At 48.2% G+C, this 19,805-nt stretch overlaps 3 protein-coding genes across 3 annotated transcripts in view; 2 read left to right on the top strand and 1 right to left on the bottom strand.

Moving 5' to 3' along the window:
- The first annotated feature begins 3,608 nt into the window (after window positions 1–3,608).
- On the top strand, window positions 3,609–7,355 carry LOC119388109 (uncharacterized). The gene is made up of 2 exons (XM_037655739.2): window positions 3,609–3,799; window positions 5,060–7,355. The coding sequence occupies exons 1-2, from the start codon at window positions 3,763–3,765 to the stop codon at window positions 7,318–7,320; spliced, it is 2,298 nt and encodes a 765-aa protein (XP_037511667.1). The 5' UTR covers window positions 3,609–3,762; the 3' UTR covers window positions 7,321–7,355.
- A 2,139-nt stretch (window positions 7,356–9,494) lies between these two features.
- Window positions 9,495–15,680, top strand: LOC119386256 (monocarboxylate transporter 2). The gene is made up of 6 exons (XM_037653584.2): window positions 9,495–9,693; window positions 10,625–10,768; window positions 11,534–11,967; window positions 12,792–13,049; window positions 13,982–14,213; window positions 15,514–15,680. Exons 1-6 carry the CDS (start codon window positions 9,498–9,500, stop codon window positions 15,678–15,680), a joined length of 1,431 nt encoding a protein of 476 aa, XP_037509512.1. The 5' UTR covers window positions 9,495–9,497.
- A 3-nt stretch (window positions 15,681–15,683) lies between these two features.
- LOC119388110 (tyrosine-protein phosphatase Lar) overlaps window positions 15,684–19,805 on the bottom strand; it is a 30,496-nt gene continuing 26,374 nt past the window's right edge. The window contains exons 6-9 of the mRNA XM_037655741.2: window positions 18,926–19,207; window positions 17,436–17,541; window positions 16,198–16,253; window positions 15,684–16,133 (exon numbers count right to left, since the gene is read on the bottom strand). Coding sequence (XP_037511669.1) covers window positions 16,102–16,133; window positions 16,198–16,253; window positions 17,436–17,541; window positions 18,926–19,207 — 476 coding nt within the window. The 3' untranslated portion in view covers window positions 15,684–16,101. The remainder of the gene's footprint in view (window positions 16,134–16,197; window positions 16,254–17,435; window positions 17,542–18,925; window positions 19,208–19,805) is intronic.

Raw genomic sequence — 19,805 nt, forward strand, 5'->3', positions numbered from 1 at the left:
GCGCTCAAGGTTGGTTTCTAGCCAAATTGATTCTTCGATAGTTTCTAGGTCTTTCCGTCTAACGGATTTCAGTGAATTGTCAATGGCAATCAGCACGCCACCGCCTTTCTGTTTGGTTTCACTGAAATCTCGGTCACTGCGGAAGGAGGTGTAGGTCGGGGGAAAAAAGTCAGATGAGGGAATTTCCGTGCCTAGCCAGGTTTCAGAAATACCAATAATAGGAAAAGAAGACGAAAGAACATTAGAGAAAAACTCGCGTGTCTTGGTACGTAGACCACGAGCATTTTGGTAGAATATGTCTACGTTACACGGCACTTTCAATTCCAGTCACTTGCTCAGAGGGATGAAGCATGTCATCGCGCAGCTCCCCACGAAATGGCTTGAAGAGGCATCCGAGGGGCTACATCGAAGGGTCATTCAGCCGTTGTAATAATAATAATAATAATAATAATAATAATAATAATAATAATAATAATAATAATAATAATAATAATAATAATAATAATAATAATAATAATAATAATAATAATAATAATAATAATAATAATAATAATATTATTATTATTATTATTATTATTATTATTATTATTATTATTATTATTATTATTATTATTATTATTATTATTATTATTATTATTATTATTATTATTAACTTTTTCGGATGATAATGAAGGTCTGAGAATGAATGGAAAGGAATATATATGAATGGAATATATATATATATATATTCCATTCATTATGTATAGGCGCTTTTTTATATTCATAGAGCTGATCGGATGACTTGCTTTTCAAAACTGTTTGTTTTAAATCAAGGAAGAATCTGCACAAACAGATTGTGCAGGCTGGACCTCCCTATACCGCGACAACATAGCATGTGTTTAATAACATTTTGGAAATATTACCGTGAAGTTTAAAAAGTACACCCAAATTTAACCTCATCATCTGAGCATTCCATCAGGAAACTTCCCAGTCTTAGTTTGGCGTTGCAGATACGATGAGTATGAAGAACCTGCTATGACTCTAGTACCTTAAATTCTCACTTATTAAACAAGACATGTGGCTGACAAAGCAAGGTACTTCGCAGAAGTCTTCAGGATAAACCGAGTGCCAATTTCTTTATTGTTAGAGCCCTCTAATGTAAAGTCTTTCTTAAAAAGAAGACCAAGTTCACTCGATTTAAGCAAACCACATTGAGCTGGTTGTGTATAGTTATAAGGTTATAATTGACTACGAATTTATGCACTAGGTTTCGTTCCTTGCCCTCCTACTTTTCTCAGCTTAATTGAGTGGGGGGTGGACGGAAAAACGGTGAAGTGGCCCTATACTCCTCCCCTCCGGTTCATCCAAGTAAATAGCCTACGTAAACTGTGTAAGCTCAAATTTTTCTTGAAAAAATGTGGGCGATTATAACGTTAAACTACCCCGCATTGTTTTCTAACAGGTCGTTAGCTGTTAATGATTGGTCGAAATTTTCTGCGTCATGCTCACAGCACCTGCTCGTAAAACGACGTAACATGACGCGTAAGTGATCCACCGCGAAATTACCACGTACGCATGACTGCATAAAAACATAATAATAATGAACTATTTTCAATACGGCGTATTGTTTGTCATTGTTCTTCGCTATTCGTCAAAAAATTTCAATGTGCCATAAAATCGCCTCCAATTGTTACGCGACGTCACAAGTCTGCGAAAACTCGCGGCGTTAAAATGAAGTGTGCACAACAAGCAGCACATTACTGTGCTGAACAATAACTCGTTTTTTTTTTTTTCGGAATAGCCAGACAGTGTCTCTTTCTGGACATAATTTAAGAAGGCTGCCTGTCAATCACATTGGCAGCGGCTGCTTATAGCAGCGGGCGAGATGGGTTAACATGTGTATAATAGATATACTCATGATGGTTCGCAAACGGAACACGGACCGAAAAGAAGAAAAAACGACCGTGTTCCGTTTGCGCTAACCATCATGAGCATTTTCCAACTCGCCCAATTCGCTACCCTCCTACGTATAATAGATACTTTCAGTTGTAGTATAACGATGTCAGGGGCGTAGCCAAGGGGGGGGGGGGGTTCAAACCCCCCCGAAATTTTTCAGTTTTGCTTGCGTATATATGCACGCACACATACAAACGCACGCACGAAAATACATAAAGTATGGTTGAACCCCCCCCCCCCCCCGAAAAAAATTTCTGGCTACGCCCCTGAACGATGTTGAGCTGTTTTTGCGCGTGTACAACTCTCTGTCATCTCATCGTTGCTGACAAAGAGGTAGAGAGAGAAATAAACGTTATTAGAAACAGACACAATCCTTTGCAGGTAGGCAGCCTTCTTAGTCCAGAAAACCGTGGACGCTGACCATCTCCCTGGTGAGGTAGTAACGGGGCAAACTTGAAAGCTGGGCTTCTCAATGTGCTCGAGTCCACTGCCTTGTTACAAGCCGCCACGATCGCTGCAGGCTACCACATGAACATGATATGCCAAGTGAAGCAGGCTAATCGGAGACTAAAGTGGGAATCGCAAACCGGACGCGCGTCTGGTTAATCTTCCTGCCTTTCCTTCCTCTTTCTCCTCCTCCTATTTTAGCTGTCCTGACTAGACACAACTAAAATACTGGACACTTCTGCACACTCATCAACTCACAGCAGCTTGAATATGGAGCAGTGGCGATGCTGTTAGTTTTCAAAGAAACTGAATTTCCTGAAAAAAGGAGAGCGTTTGATCAGGCTATAAAACGTTTACTGGTTACCGCCCATATTTGCGCCGTGTTTCAGACCAGACAGGACAAAATAAAATCATGACAGATTACTGTAATATTATAGAGCCCCTGCTGAGCGATAGCCTCCTCTGCAATGCTCGAGCGCAAGACGCACAAGCGTGGAATAGGCAGCCCGCACCGCAAGTAGCCTACAGTGCGTGGGCATGACACACGAAGGACAGTCGTCACAGCAGAATCGGACAATTTTTATTACAAAATTACGTTATTGCTGCGTTCAACTAAATCTTTGCCTGACTCGTAGGTTCTCAGTCTGCAGCTGACAATAACCACTGTCAAAAGTGGCGGGCTCCGCCCCCCCCCCCTCCCGTTCAACATTTCTCATTGGGAGGACTAGCGTCCCCTTGCCTCCCCCCCCCCCCTGTTAGATACGCCTATGTATACTGACATGTAACTGTGAACATGTGGTTGTACGGCGCAGCGCATTTTTGGTCAGGAATGTTTATTGGAATGGATAACACGCTGATCATGTCCCTTCTTGGAAGGCTCTCCTTCGTACTGCATGGCTCGTGTCGGAGACGACTACCGTATGATCGATGTTGCAGACCTCCATTAGTGCGCTTCCCTGGTAGCATCAAGAGGAATGTGAAATTGGGGCACAGAGGCAAGCGTCAGTGTTCGCCTCTGGGGTGTACATGGAGTCGACAGCTAGCTCCCGTCCCTATTGTGTGCACAGAGGCGATGGCGCTCCATCTCACCGCTGCGCATAGTTCGGCCGAAGGGCAAATAAAAAGAGAGAAAATAAATGGGAATTAAATGTAGGCAACGGGCAGAGGGGACTCCGTAGGCGCGTGCACGTTTCCAGCGAGGCCCTGTGTACCCAGCGGCCAGGTGAATCGGCTCGAGCGAGGGACAAACACCAGCGAAAGCGAGCCGCGAAACGCGCGCACAGATAGTAGCCCCGCCGTGCTGCCGCGTCACGGTGACCCGTCGCCGACAGTGGACTCGCGGACACCGCCGGAGACACACACTCGCCGAGAAGGACCACCATGAGAGCACCATTGCTGACTTGCGCGGCCATCATAGGTACGCATGCCTCCCCCCGAAGTCAACGCGATCACGAAATATGTTGTTACTAAAATAAGGGACACTAAAGGCAAACAACAATTTATGCTCAAGTGAGAGGTTAATGATCTTGAGCAAGTTTTTTCAGGGCGAAACATACGAGGACGAAAGACCGAGAAACAACTAGATGAGCACTGTCTGTGTCATTGTTTCTCAGTCTTTCGTCCTCGTATGTTTCGCGCTGAAAAACTTCTCAAGATCATGAACCAACTAACTGGCACTAGAGTCCTGAAAGGTTGATGCTTGGGAACGTCTATACAGTCATTATTATGTGTAGAAGCATTTTATTATTGAGAAATTAAGATAAATGTAGGATTTGATCTGCGCCACCAGTGGGACATTCTAGCGCTAACCACGTACTGTAGGCGCTCAGTATAGTTAAGCACTGCACTCAAGCTGCCTGGCACCATGGTGATCACCATGCATGTGTACAGGAACGCCAGACATGAACTTATATATCTGATAATTCGAACTTGTCTAGTAGTACACGGGAGTGAAGTATTCGTCCTCATTAGTATCAGTTAGCAGAAATGCAGCTTGACAGATGTATTTAGGGGAATGAGCTACTCAGCACTTATACTAGAGTCGCACATAAGACGCGCGTTGTGGATATTTTTGCATTCTTAAAAGTACACGGAACCGAACATCTCCTGGAAGGTGCACATGAAGTATACACGCATAATAGTACCGCATCGTGATATTGTTTCTGCCTCTATGACCTCGTGCACTTGTGCCTATCTTTCCGCTGACAAAACCTTTTGAACCGCTTTTTACACAAGGTACAATTCTGATAGCAAAAACAGTGATAAGTCTTGCATGTGAAGTTATAGAAGCAAGGGCAATATCCTGGCTTATTTTTGGATGGGCGAGTACCCCATTTTTTTTAGTGTAAGCCAAATAGCCCAATTAGTAATTACTGTTCTATTCAATTTACCACTTTCATCTCTAGAATAAAAAGTTAATAATATGAAGTGGGCATGTGAATGTTAAATAGGGATAAGCTTCAATGTAAACTCGGATCAATAAATAAGCCTTTGTTGGTATAGTTAGCATTCGTCTTTACGACTGTATGCTTCTGCGTAATGATTTGTCGTGATGTCGAACCATCTAAGCTCATAATGCAATAACTCCGAAGGTACATACATATGGGTAGTAGTAAAAGGCCTAAGCAAGATGCAAATAAGCTTTGTTAAAATATACGGTTTCCTTACGTGCATGCAGCCTGCTGCTGCTGGCCGGCCGGTGCCCAGGACGACACAACGGACGCGCCGGAAGTTGCCACTGACCAGCCACCCCCTGTCACGACTCCACCTCCACCGCCGCCGCCACCAGGCATCAATCCGAACCACTCTTATTACCCGCCCAGTTATAAACCTCACTTTGGTGGCTATAACCCCAACGGATACTGGAACAGCTACCCCAGCCAGGGCTACTATCCTCACTCCTGGTCGTATCGTCCTCCCGCCTATCACCCGCCCCCTACCACGTATGAGTGGTGGAGACAGTTCAACAGGAGGCCTTCGTTCGAGCACGGTGGCTTGAACGGTGGTGGGGGAGGCTATGGCTACTGGCCCTCAGCTGGTTCCGGCTACATGCAACCGTACTACGGCAGCAGTTGGTGGCAGCCGTACTACGTGGCCGTAGGCTACTATAGGCGAAGTAGCTCCCCGCCTCAAACGGGTACTAGCTACCCCAGCTATGGCGGACACTACGGCGGTTACGGCTACGGCGCTGGTTACCCTTACGTTAGCGGCTATGACAAGTTTGGCTACCCATACTACAGGAGTGGCTATTACGGAGGGGGACTATACGGCGGGCACAACGGTTACGGTGGAGGCAACACTCGCTCTTATGGCTGTTATACAAGCGGCTGCGGAAGTTACGCACCCTCTTATCCGTACCAAGGGGGTTATCCGTATAATGGCGGTTACCCGTACACAGGGGGTAGCTACGGCAGTTACCCGTACAAAGGGGGCAGCTATGGCAGTTATCCGTACTACAACAGTTATGCAACCTACCCTTACCACAGTAGTGGTTATGGAGGGCAACCGTACTACGGAGGTGGACATTATAATTACGGCTATGGCCATGGCACGTACTACCCAAGTGGTGGTGGCCAAACAGGTTACCCCTCTTACCCTACCGGCTACTACAGCCCTCACAGCTATGGATACGGCTATGGGTATGGATATCCACACTATAATCAAGGTAGCAGTTACAGTAATGGTTACGGAGGCTATTCTACTGGAAAGTACTCTGGCGGTGGCTCGTACCCGTATGATTATTACGGGGCTTATTATAACCGGTACTACCCAGACTATCATCGTCATTATTACTATCCAGGAATGACTCGGGGTTGGTATGATTGTACTTACTATCCAACAGCGGTCAATAAGGGCTACGCTGTCTCAGGATCCGAAGGCGTAAAACAAAAGGTTGACCGTACGAAGCAGAACACAGAAAAAATAAAGAGGACATTTACGCGACGATCTATCCGTGAGTTGCTGAAAAGCGCCGAATACACAGGCTCAGAGACCAGGAGGGCCAACGATCGTGGCCCTATGCTAGACCTTTCAAACGACGGTCTTGTCGGTGGTATCGCACTTCTATCTCAAGACGCCGCAACGAAAAAGGACACTACCACCAGCATGTTTAAGGCTACAGACAATGCGAGGTCATTTGCCAAGGCAGGAGAACCCAACGAGGGTGACCAGCGGATCACGCCGGAAATGGTAGAAAGCTTTGAGAGGAGGCTGACGGCCATGAACCGCATGTTCGAGGAGTTGTTGACGCCTAAGGACATGCAGGACGACGGTGATTACTTCATGAGACGTGTGCGGGCGTACCGCAGACTGCTGGGCCAGGTGCAGCAGCGTGGCATGGGAATCGGTACGTCGCCAAACGACCTCGATTCGCAAGGCATGTTGCGACGGTTAAGAATGCTCGAGAACGAACTGGACGATCGCCGGAGGAGAGCTCTGCGAACTCTTTACCACGCCTTGATTGATGCGGACCTGACGGTGTCAGACAAGCTCAAAGTACTCGCAACTGTGTATAACTTCGCCAAAGGAGACATGAGCGACGAAAGCGACGAGGGCGCCGAATCTATGGACAGAAGCGTGATCTCGTCAGAGGCTGAAGCTGTTAAGACCCCTGAGAACGGCAACTCGATGACAGATGCAGATGCGAAGAAGTTTTATGACAAACTCGAGAAATTCTTGGAACTTACACGGACGGCGGAACCGTCAACGTCTGACGAAGGAGGCGAAAGAAAGTTCGAAACTACGTCTGGGGCTTCGAAGTCCTTGTCCAACAGCCTGGAATCTTCAAGTTCGGAGTCGTCGAGTTCAGAGTCTGACAGCTCTGGTGACCGGACAAAGTTTGAAATCAAAGGGTCGGTCAGCTTGGCGCTTGATGTAGAAGGAAAGACCGACTTTGGCACAGACACCATTGGTAACCTGATGAAGACAATGCTGTCATAAAAGCTGATTTCCCGTGAATACACAATACCGTATTCAAATAAAGCTCGTTCGCTTCCTATGTCGTTATTTCTTTGCAACTATGTGTCCCCGTTGCGTGTAAGAAAAAAGAAACAAGAAACGTTTAGTACCAACCTTGCTGTCTGTAGAGACCTTTTAAGAACGGTAATTCTTCCTGAAATGGCCAACGAATCGAATTGTGGTATGCGTGCACTGAAAAACTGGAAATATCCTATAATTGGCATGACACACAAAATTTCGAGGAAAAAAAAAACATCGCAGAAAAATGCGCGCTAGAATGCAGCGTACAGGTTCTGAAACGACTTTATATATAGAGTTGTACGTACGAACCATGTGACATAGAGACGTCACCGGGAATGTTGGACCCACGTATAGCACACTCGGTCATTCAGTACATCATGCGGGACTGCGCAGGTTACAAATATTACCCGGACAGAGTGTTTTCTTGTAACGGAAAATTACTAGGGCTGTATACATTACAGACTCGCGCATCTGGCGCATTCACGATGTGAAATGGGCTAAACGTATATTTTAAGCTTATTTTAAGCCGACTCGAGAAAACTCGAGGTTCTCCTGCCCTTTGTTGCTTGGCGCCCCTCGCACTCGATTTTTCGAGCATGCGCTCTCCTTCCTGTGTTTTCTGAACATAAACACACTGACATATCCCCTAGGCATATGCAGCTTAGCTGTAAAGAATCACAGTTTCGCCGCAAAGCCGAAGCAATGAATGCGATAGCAACAAATTGTAATGTTATCCGAAGTAAGGCTAGCAGCTCTTCCAGACGGCGATGTCGCGTAACTTTACGAAACGCTGGTGTAAGGGAATGCTGCGGCTCTAGGAAGCAAAGCGGTTTTCGTACTGTCTGTCGTCTCAACGCGAAGTAAGCGGTGGGAGCACAGCGCGTGTACGTAAAAGGGTATACGAGCCGTATGTCCGTCGAGGTGGTGCTCGCGACCACGCTCTTTTGATCAAATTGCTGCTCGAACGATGACAATCATTCAGTACTAGTTACAAAGAGACATCGCGAAGACCCATTTCGCCGGCTTTGCCTGGCAATAATTATCCTTTCTCTAGGGGTCTCGCTTCTGGACTTCAGCCATAGGCGTGCACAGGTTTTTCCATTAGGGGGGAGGGGGGCAAAGTTTCGTCGCAGCGAATCCACACCCCCCCCCCCCTCTTATTGGTCGAGACCGAAGAAAACAAGCTTCGCAATGGATGCAACAGTGAAAATCAAGCGATGACGTATTTCTGACAGTGGCCTGCATGGCTTTCGTCACTGGCTTTCCCACCCTTAGGTTGGAAGTAAACAGTTCTTGGATTGCAACGTCAGGGGCTTTCGGTCGCCGTTATCGTCAAAAACCTTCATGGTGTGGCGACACACTGCTCACAAACCGGCGCAGCCTCCGCCTCGTCACTAGCTAGCCCGGCGTATGTCGCGTGACACGGCTGCATGCTGCACCACGCCTCCAATAAGAGACAGCGCCACCGCAGCGTCACCGGAGGCTTAAGCCACCGACGGTGGCTATAAACCCAAGCTGCCATGCTCGGAAAGATTCATTCCTTCGCTAACCGTTCGAGCGCAGCGTCGGTATGCTCGCCCCGCTGCTGCCCGCTAATAAACAGCCGTTATGCTTTATGTTGGAATGCGTTCTTCCATCGACACGGCATCCCACAATGACCATAACCCAGCACTTTAAATAATGACGCGACAGGTCCGACTGACAGAAGGTGTGGGACAGATCGACTTGGCGCCCCCCTTCGATAAAAAAAAAAGGGGGGGGGGCGACCTTCCTTTGTGCCCACGCCTATGGGGATGTGATCCTAACTGCTACCAGCCTGTGCAATTACATTTGCAACAGAAACTGGTGCGCTGATTTTTATGTTGCATTGTACTTTCGTTTCTTTGAATTTCCACTGAACTGGTTCTCAGTTCATTCAACTTTGTCGTACCGCATGGTTTCCCTCCCCTTCACCTCCTTTTGTATCATTCTATACCGCCCGCTTCTCTGCCAACTCCTCGTTGTGGACATGGTCCATATTCTCGAGATCGTCGTCATCATTAGCAGCAGGAGCAGCAATGCACGTTCCCAGCTCGAGAAGAGAAGGAACGTACGCTTCGCGAGGCCAGGGCGTATACGCCGCTAAGCCTATAGGAGCCATGCCAGCGCTGCAGCTTGTGGACAGCTACTACGCCTGGTTCATAGCGGCCATGTGCTTCTGGATCCAGGTGTGGGCTGCCATCATCTTTCGCAGCTCGGGCATCCTCCTGGTTGGCCTGGTGTCCAACTTCCGCATCTCTCGCGAGGAGGCCGCGTGGCCCTTCGAGATCTGCACTACCGTCAACTCGGCGCAAGGTTCGTACTACGCCAAACACTTAGCATAGTGTCACTTGGCCGCATGCTAGAAGCTCTGTGTATTGCGCTTGCTGGTGATTACGGTTAATTGCGGCAATTGATTGCATCTTTTTCACGGTACCTCTTTATCTCTTCAATATGCCCTTACGTAAATAACTGTGCATAGGCGTGCGCAAGGGGGGGGGGGGGCAGGGGGGGCTGCCGTCCCCCTAGTCACCTAAGAGGGGGAGGGCGCAAAATCTGCCCTATACATTGACCCCCCTAGTCACCTAACAGGGGGGGGGGGGCGCAAAATCTGCCCCATACGTTGACCCCCCTAGTCACCTAAGAGGGGAGGGGCGCAAAATCTACCTCGTACATTCATTTAGTAGGGGGGGGGGGGCGCTGCGATGAACCATCGCCCCCCCCCCCTGATGGGGAACCCTGCGCACGCCTATGACTGCCATAAAGGAACGTAAGGCGTGCAAACACGCATACAAGAGAAACAGGGGCGTAGGCAGTATTTTTTTTTCAAGCACCTCTCTGAAGTGTCTCTCATATGTGGTCGAGTATCATTTTGTGCTCTGTATGCCACGGCAAAAAAAAATTCGGGGGGGGGGGGGGTCTCACGGACCCGGTGTGCCACCCCCTGGCTACACCACTGAAGAGAAAACAATGTAACACAAAAACTTGTACCCTTGTTGTCTTGTGTACGTGTAGCTCAGCTTTGTCATTCTAAGGGCATAATTGTCTTAAATTTTCTGTTGCTGCGCTGTCACGGGGGCATTCGCCTCGTCGAGCCACTAAATTTAGTAGCATTATGTGAATGCTCCTTCATTTCGTGTAAAGGGGAATAAAAAAGCAGAGGTCGAAATTACGGAATTTTGTGTCCAAAGACACCATATACCGCTGAGGACCGCTGAGCAACCGAACGCTGCTTTTTGTCCTGCAGGCTTCTTGGTCGGCGTTTTGGTCAGGTACTGGGACACCCGAACGCTGAACACAGGAGCCACGTTTCTGGCTGCAATAAGCGCCATTGCTTGCTTCGTTTGGGATACGCCTACAGCCTACACTGCATTTATCGGCTTAGGCTTCGGTGAGTTTATCTTATTCAATGCTTCTTTTTGGGCGAGTTGCTTCATCACGGAGGAACGAAGTGCCACCGCGAAAAGACATCCGCAAGAGAAACGACCCGCACACCCCACGGGCGTGTCGTTTCGCTTGTGGGTGTCTGTCTGCGCTGGTACTTCCTGCCTCAAAAGTTTGTCTTATAAAGCGAAAATGTGCAGGGCCTTGTTACTTCTACCTCTTTGGGACTTTACCTACAGCACTTCATCAATTTCTCAATCATGACCACATTTCTCAATTTGGCGCATGGCTATTTTCGTAAACTTCATGAAAATTATATATTTGCTTTCAAGCCGTTGAATCAACGTCAACTGAAAGCTAGCTGTAGCAGCCTGCTTCCATAACTCGCGCAGTGCCCCTTGCTAACCTAACCACACAAATATATGTTACTGGAGCCACGCATGTCGATCGACAAAATAGTCATCCTCGAATGCTCCCTATGTGCCTTCGTATTACGGAAGAAGATATCTGCCTTTGCTGTTTAGGACAAGAAGAATCGGGCACTCCTCTCAGAAAGCTGTAAAAACGACGCATTCACGCACGAGCCAGCCGATATTCCCGTGGTATCAGAGCAATTGCAAGCGCGGTTTTCTGAAGGCGTATGACGAGAGTTGCACAAATCCTTGTTGCTGTAGTCATTACTGCCTGCGATAGTGTACTCCGCAAAAGCGCATGGATTATCACATTGTGTGAATTCGTACATAGCACTGCCATTTATTCCGGCCGCGCTCAGGTGCTGGGTCGGGTCTCATGGTGCCCACAAACGTGGTGGTTCTGCATCGCTACTTCGACGAGTATCGGACCTCGGCGAGCGGCGTGAGCTTCGCCGGAGCGGCGCTCAGCAGCATCCTGCTTCCGCCACTCATCGGCAGGCTGTTGGACAAGTACGGCCTGCAGGGCACCATGCTCATCGTGGGCGCGCTCGTGCTGAACGCCATGGCCGGCTCCATCGCAGTCCGCTCGACGCCCAGCTTCCCGAGGCCTCCGCACCACCCCCTGATCAGCACCACGCTCACTAGCGCGAGATGCAGTAGCTGCGAAGACTCTGAGAACAAGAACCCTGTCAGCGACATCTTCTCCACCGACCTCCTGCTGTGGGAGAGTGGCATCGTCGTTTCTGCACTGCCGCCGCGTTCGTCTGAACCCCAACGGCGAAGACGTCGTGGGGTGAGAGGCCACATCTGGAATGTGTGAAGCTAGTGTTGGCGAACCGCCCGCGGCCTGCTGGGCAGCGTTGTTGAAGGGGCCTATGTGCGTTGGAAGAATAACTGTCTTGGAGGGGTACAAACCCGTGTATAGGGGGGGGGGGGGGGGGGCACTGGTGTGGCTTGGGTGGGGGCATAGGCATGCACAGGGTTCTCTATTAGAAGGGGCCAAGTTTCACCGCAGTGGCCCCATTCCCCCCCACCCCCACCCTGTTCGTAGAATCCAAAAGAAAACAGGCTCCACAATGTATGCAAAAATGAAAATGAAGCGATAACGTACTTCTCATACAACGGCCTGCCCTGCCATCGGTGCCCGGCTTTCCTGGTCAAAGGTAGGAAGTGAGCAGTTCTTTGAGTGCATCAGGGTTCTTCGGTCTTCATTATCGCCAAAAAAAAAACAAAAAAAAAAACATGCGCGATCATAACCGTGCACATTAAAAAAAATTCGAACGTACGACTGAGTAAAGGTATGTGGTAGAATTTGCGCCCTCTTAGATGATTAGGGGGTGCAAATTACGCTAACGCACTGGTGATCACGCCGAAAGTTAGTTGACGCGTTGAAAAAAAAAAAAAAACAGAAGTGCTCAAGGTCATGACGTGCGCTGACGTAGCTTCTTGCCCCTTTTTCATCCCACGAAACCGCCCACAAGACCTCGAATGCGTGTTAATTTACGCATACAGGTGAGATTCTCCTTTGGCATCTGTCATTCAACTGTGTACACTTTCAACGTAATGGAACAAGAGCTAGACACAAACAGTGGAGTGATGCAGGATGGGATCGTGCAGATGTTCAGCTTCTTCCGGTGCCCGATGTTCGTGCCGCTGATGGCGACTGGTGTGGTGTACGGCTACGTGTTCGGCACCTACATGATAACAATTGTGGACCACGCGGAGGGCGCGGCGCATGCCAGTAACGAGGACGGTGCCATACTGATCTCGGTCATGGCCATGGGCGACTTCTTAAGCCGAATCGGCACCGGCTACATCACCGACCGCCACTACATCACCCGCGAGTGGATGCTTATCATCAACTTCACCGTACAGGTATATAAGGCTGCGCGGCAACTGTTGTAGCTATAGAACGTTTGTAAATAGTGGGAGGAGGAAGGACCCATCAAAATAGGAACATGGCGACTATATCGCTCAAAAGTGGAGGCAACGGTCATGTCTGGGAAAGAGTGGGGCCTAGTGGTGACCTGAAGGTCGCGGGCTTGAATCCCCGCTGCGGAGGCCGCATTTCGATGGAGGCAAAATGCTATACGCCTGTGTACATAGATTTAGGTTCACGGTAAAGAACCCCAGATGGTCGAAATTTCCGGAACCCTCCACCACGATGTTCCTCATAATTATATCGCATTTCGATGGAGGCAAAATGCTATACGCCTGTGTACATAGATTTAGGTTCACGGTAAAGAACCCCAGACGGTCGAAATTTCCGGAACCCTCCACCACGATGTTCCTCATAATTATATCGTGGTCTTTCTGTTTGTCTGTCTGTCACACGATTCAACCATCCGGCCAAAGTTTAAGCACTTGCCGAACGCCCAGCCATCTTGAACTGGTAGCTGCGTTCATACTTGTGAATATTTTCGATCTAAAAGCAAATATTACGCATATCTGAGGAGCAACATGAATACGTAAGTATTATGCAGTGTGTTCCTTTACTAGAAAATACATAGACACATAATTATAAAGACCCTAGCGTTTCTTAGGCTGCGCTGAAAATGCGACGCTATGCACGAAAAAGCTCGGCAGAAGACTGTCGTCTTTCGACGACAAAGTACTCAGTTACGCAGCCAATTTTTTTGTTTCAGGCTTACGTTTGCTTACGAGTGTCACATTGTGCAGTTTCGCTAACACATGCCAAAACGGCCTCGAAACAAGAATGTTACGCGCAGACGTCTTGAGGAGCCAGTGCGAGAATGGATGGCGCCTAAAGTCAATTTTACCTAATTTTACCTTGCGTCCTCCTTCAGCTGGTTGGTTCTGTGGAACCGCAGGGCGTATGCTTTTTGCTGCTAGCTAACCTCGCCACAGTGGCGAATATGGCGGCGGTGGCGCTGGTGTTCGGCCTGAACAACGGCGGCACGATAGCGTCCATGCCCGTGCTGCTGGCCGACCACCTGGGCGACGACCACCTGCCACTCACGTTCGGTCTGCACCGGCTCACCATGGGAGTGGCTGCGCTTTTCAGGCCCCTGCTCATCGGTGAGTACATGAGTGCGTTTGACCAGGGCAACATAGTGAGCCTAATTAGATGTGTCCACACTTACTGCGTCCATAGGAGTGCGCAGTGTTCTCCATTCCAATTTTCGCCCCCCCCCCCCCCCCCCCCATCCCAAATCTGAATTCTGGCTACGCCCCTGATGCGCATGCACAGGAGAAAAGAAAGGCACAGGGGCTATAACTTCCGCAACGTTTATTGCATAAAAAAACCGCAGCTTATTGGTCGGCAAAAATAAGGATAATATGCTCTCGACACGACTACAGCAGCTCGCTGAACTGTAACCCATTTAAGGCCAAATGCACCTTTAGTAATAAAATAAGAAGGCATAGTTTCGGAATACTACCTCGTCTCTTGTTTCAGCTTAGCGCGTATATGTTCCCTGTAGTTAAATCCACCTAAACGTAGCCGCGCGCACAAAGGGGCATTGTTCTTTATTTATTTGTTATTTTTAAGACTCGGGTGTGACTGTACTTGAACGAACACGTCTACATACACAAACACACAAAAATCGAATGAGACAGGTATTGACTGCGAATCTGTTTACAGAACAGCCAGCACACTTATTATATATATATATATATATATATATATATATATATATATATATATATATATATATATATATATGCGGTTTTAGCTCGTGAATGATTGGCTGCATGCAGAGGATAGAGACACTATTTCTGCGTTCCTGCAGGAAGCACCGCACGGCGCCCATTTATTTCAGCCTGTAGATATATTACCGCTTACCTGCGGCTCTCTAAACGTAAACGTTATCGCGCGAAAGGCACGGCAGAGCGAGGAAATTGGAGCATTGAATGCGTATACGTTGTGGAATATATACAAGAGCAACCCTCGACTCGACTACGATAGCTGCTTGTCTGGCAACCGCAAACTAGCGGGAAGAAAAATCACGATCAACCGTTAAAGACTACTTTAGGGGCATCACTTCATGGATACATCAACAAACAAGAAAAACAAATATAAGCATTAACTTAATAAAGGAAAGACTATGCGAACTCACGTTCGTCAGCACTTTCCCAGCACTGAAAAAATCTTCCCGCACGCTTCAAGCAACATTTTAACTGTCGACGAACGGCAGGACAACTATATATATATACGGCACCAAGTAATTAACAATGTCCAAGCATCTCAGATGAATGGCTACTGGCGCGCTGTTAAGTCGCGTATAACTAACTCATCTATATATGCACACGTCTTATGGAAGGCGTTGTGCGGATCGCATGCAGCAGGAGCAGTGATAACCGATTCTATCCTTCGCAGGCTACTTCAAGGATAAGCACGACTCGTACAACGGTCTCTACTATCTGGTGGCCGCCGCTTGTGTTCTCGTGGCAATCCTTTGGTGCGTCATCGTGATGGCCGACTCCATCAAGGGGCTCATCCTAAGAAGGCCCATCCATGCAAACGCTCTCGCCATACCCGCCTGAGCGTTATTTTTTTTTGTTCATGTTTCTTTTTCGTTCGTACCTTATAGATTATTGCGTTATTTGAACCTTTCTATTCTGACGAGAATGTACGCTTCTATATTTTGTGACCTTTTAAGGTTTTCTTTTTTTTTGGGGGGGGGGGCGACGCATGTGCGTCAGTAGTGTCTTTGCTACGAGTTGACAATTACTTTTTTTGTTTTTTACAGTAGCTTATTTTAACGAACTGTCTTTGCACGGCGTTTTGCTAAGTTTTCATCCCGGCACATATCGCTCTCTTGCGACGTCACTTGTTCGGATACGAATCGATCTCACGCAACCGGTTTCGGTGATTGAAGGTCAGAATGAAGATTCGAGGTGTGCAATAACATAGAATACGTGAGAATTTTTCTTCTTGTAGACTTGGCGGATGTCCCCGCAGGTTTTAAGTCCGCCTGGGAACCGTCTTCATAAAAACTGAAAAAAAAAATTAAAAGAATAGTGAGCGTACAGAAAGCAAGTGCAATGTACGTTCGCTCACCGATGTCATCGTCGTCGTTATCCAAGGAGCTCATCCTCTTGTAAAGCTGGGGACCCCTGCGTTCGCAACGAATCGCTGTTAGCGGCTCACTGTTCACAGCCCGTTAAAGGAACACTGAGCACTTCAGTGACCACGTTTTACCGTTTTCAGTCACACAGCGCATCGCTGGAAGTGTCCGCGGCATTTATGCACGATAATTCCGTAGTACATTCACTAATGTGACTATTAGGCAGACGCAGACTTGAAGTGAATAAACAGTGCGAGTCTGCGGTTGTCATGTACGTAGCTCATCTTGTGAATGTGTCCGCCTGTTTGCGCTAACAAATAGGCGCAAGGCATTTTGACCCGAAGGTCGCGGGATCGGATTCCGGCAGCGGCGGCCGCAATTTCGATGGACGCGAAAATGCTTTTAAGACCCGTGTACTTAGATTTAGGTGCATGCTAAAGAACCCCAGGTGGTCGAAATTTCCGGAGCCATGGCGTCCCTCATAATCACATAATCAAATTATTATTGCAAGGCATTTCGAGCAAGCAAGCGCGTATGTAGTAAACAGTTCGCAAATATTCCGGAAGTTATCCGTATCCCGCCGCCATACGGCAAATCCGTACGCCTTGGAACGGCGCAAAAAAGCAAACGGCGTTATCTGCGAGTTACGACACGTACATGATGTCGGCACACTTCTCAAAGCAGGTAGTGCCACCTCTTAATCGAAAATGACGTGGTATACAATAAGATATATTTATCAGGAACCACTAATAAGAGGCACGTTCCTTCTGCCGCGTGCTGGTCGCGAAGCACGATTGTAACCGCCTGTTGCACATTGCACCGCAACTTGTCACTCGGTCAGCGACGAAAAAGCAGCGCAAATCGCCGAATTCGTGCGGAAAGTAAAGAGATGTGTGCGGTTAAAGGAAACAACTGCAAGGAAATAATTGCGCATCTAATTTCCGTTGGCGGTTATCTGCCACGCGGTTCTTATACTCTGGGCTGTATGTATTACAGGAATATATGGAGAGAGATACGACTTATTTGAGAAGCTGCATAGAGGTTGGCCTTAGATTGTCACCTCTAGCCTCTAACACGTCTTCATTAAGCCGCCGATTGACAATTTTAGTTAGCGAATAGGCCAGTGCGTTTCGTTCCAGCGCTTATATATATACTGCAAGGGCAAGCAAAACTGACGGAGTACCGTTCTTTCCTGGTGCATTTCTCCGCCACTCTATACGAGAGAACTTACGTTCCTTTCTTCCTGCGGCAGACGACGAATACGGCAAGACCTAATGCTGTGATGATCACCGAGCACACGATGGTCCCTATGAGGTAGCTGTCGGCCATAACAGCATCTGTGGAGAGAACGTCGCCAACTGGTCAATGTGCCATCCTATGCAGTTTCCTCGGATATCACTCTCAGTGTGTCTTGACAAGCTAAGTTTTATGTATCGCTTGCAGCAACGATAGAGACTACTGTATGCTCAAGTAGCTTTTTCCGGCTATAGCTTATGCCCGGTGATGGCAATTATGCAGAAAATCAGTCATTGATGTTTGGGTGCATTCAACGATAGGCCTGCTTGTCTACCGTGACTCCATTTTACGTCAATGCTTTTGGTATCCGTCCATGGCTAACTCCTCAAAGCAAGGCCAGTGTAAAATCAAGCGAGTGAAAAAAAGGGGAAAAGTTGCGTGCTTTACTATCGCAAACACCAACGGACAGCGGAGCTGCGGGGAAGTCACGGCGACGAAGGTCCTACGCCGCTTTAAGCCCAAACCCCATATGCGCGAAAATGCACGCGACAGCGACGAGCGATGCTATGAGCGACGAAACGAGCCGTTCGCGCGACGTGTCGCGTGGTCGATTTCGCGCGATCGCTCGGTTTTTCAGATTTGGAATCCGTCGCTCGTCGCCCGGAAGTGCTGTGCTCAAGCAGCCAATAGCAAAACACCGGAACAAGATACATCAGTGACGTACTGCTGATTGTCGCCGCTTTCTTATCGACGCGCATCAACAGCAACGTTCATCAACATGGCCAACGGCGACGAGCGCAACGTTGACGTTGTTGAACGCGAACGTGCCCTCAGGGACGGGAACTACAAGTCCCGCGCCGTCTGTGACGCGGCTTGGCGGCACGTAGCAGCAGTGATGGGATCGAAAAAAATGCTGCAAGACAATGATAAACATTTTATGTACCTTCAAGCAACAAAACATCGTATTTTACATTATATACCGCTGACTACGGGCCACTTTTGGCACGAGTAAACGCCCTCATGCCAGCAACAGTGGAGATCGCTCGCTGAAGCCGTCGCGTGAATGGAGTTTGCCCATCCAAGCGACCGCTTGCGCGAAGACGACCTACGTCGCGTCGCTCGTCGCTGTCGCGTGCATTTTCGCGTATATGGGGTTTGGCCTTTATTATGCTCTACTCTCTCTCTCTCTCTCTCTTCCTCTTCGCCCTCCCCCTCGCTTCCCTTTCCCAACTCTGCTACGCTAGGCTTCCACTCTCGGCTATGCTTGGCCTATGCTGCGATTTCCCTCTCGCTATGCGCTTGTCCCCTCTTCCAGCTTGGCTAGGCTACGAACGACATCGCTGTACACGGATTTAGCTGAACTATAACAGCTACGCTATAAAAGGCTGATCCCACAACAGAGCAAATACAGCGTGATGCAGCAGGGTGTATATTATTTTCTTCGATATCAGTGATAGCAACTTCGTGTACAGCAGGTGCACGTACCGATGCTATCAGTGACGGTGACTTGCTTGGTGGTGAGAGGCCCAAGCACCTTGTTGTTCTGGCTGTCCATTCGGAAGGGCACCACACTGACGTTGTAGTCGCTGTCAGCGTGTAGGTTGTGGATGATAAGGCGCGTAGCCGTAACAGTCTTCTCGGAGCAGCGCTGGTTCTGGCACCAGGCGACCACGTAGCCCACAACGCCAGGCGCCGGGGACTCCCAGTTGGTCTCCACCGAGTCTGCGCTCACCATGCGCACGTCCAGGGCGCGAAGCGCGGGCGGCGCTGCGTTCACGAGATGCTGGTGTAGCAGCTAGACACTATACTGTAGAAGCTCATTATTGCGAAGCAACGTTGGCATGGATTGAAGACGTATTTGTTACATTAGATTTAAATTAGAGAGGTATGACGTAGAAGGAAACAACTGACTCCAGCGCACGGCTCGCGCGCTCACTTTTTTTTTTACCATATTTTCTGTACCACGGCCTTGAAACAGACATTTAAATACACACTAAAGAGAAAACTGATTTCTCTCGTATTCGTAAATTACTCTTTCACAATACCAAATTCACCACACTCGCCGCGAGAAGACGCTTGGTAAGCGAGAAAACGCGCAAACAGAAAATGCGGGTGGCATTGCAGTTCCCGCACCAATCACCATGACGACATAGATTTTGACGGCGTCTTCTAGGACCCACGTCGTTCCTAATGGTTAAAAATGAAATACATTGTCCTCTGAGGAGGGCCGCAGACTTAACATACCAAGTTTCAGGAAATTTCTTTGCGCCAATGTCGCCAAAATACGATAAATTCACTTTAAAATCCATGACGTCACGCACCGAGATTTCTGCACGAAATTAAAAAAAAAAAAGAGACTTTAACC

This window comes from Rhipicephalus sanguineus, chromosome 3 (assembly GCF_013339695.2).
Source record: "Rhipicephalus sanguineus isolate Rsan-2018 chromosome 3, BIME_Rsan_1.4, whole genome shotgun sequence".
In the NCBI taxonomy this organism is placed as follows: Eukaryota; Metazoa; Arthropoda; class Arachnida; order Ixodida; family Ixodidae; genus Rhipicephalus; species Rhipicephalus sanguineus.

Coding starts and splice junctions, on each gene's coding strand:
- LOC119388109 (XM_037655739.2), top strand. CDS start 3,763: ATGAGAGCACCATTGCTGACTTGCGCGGCCATCATAG. Junction 3,800..5,059: donor GACTTGCGCGGCCATCATAG/GTACGCATGCCT, acceptor ACGTGCATGCAG/CCTGCTGCTGCTGGCCGGCC.
- LOC119386256 (XM_037653584.2), top strand. CDS start 9,498: ATGCCAGCGCTGCAGCTTGTGGACAGCTACTACGCCTGGTTCATAGCG. Junction 13,050..13,981: donor TCATCAACTTCACCGTACAG/GTATATAAGGCT, acceptor GTCCTCCTTCAG/CTGGTTGGTTCTGTGGAACC. Junction 14,214..15,513: donor TTTCAGGCCCCTGCTCATCG/GTGAGTACATGA, acceptor TATCCTTCGCAG/GCTACTTCAAGGATAAGCAC.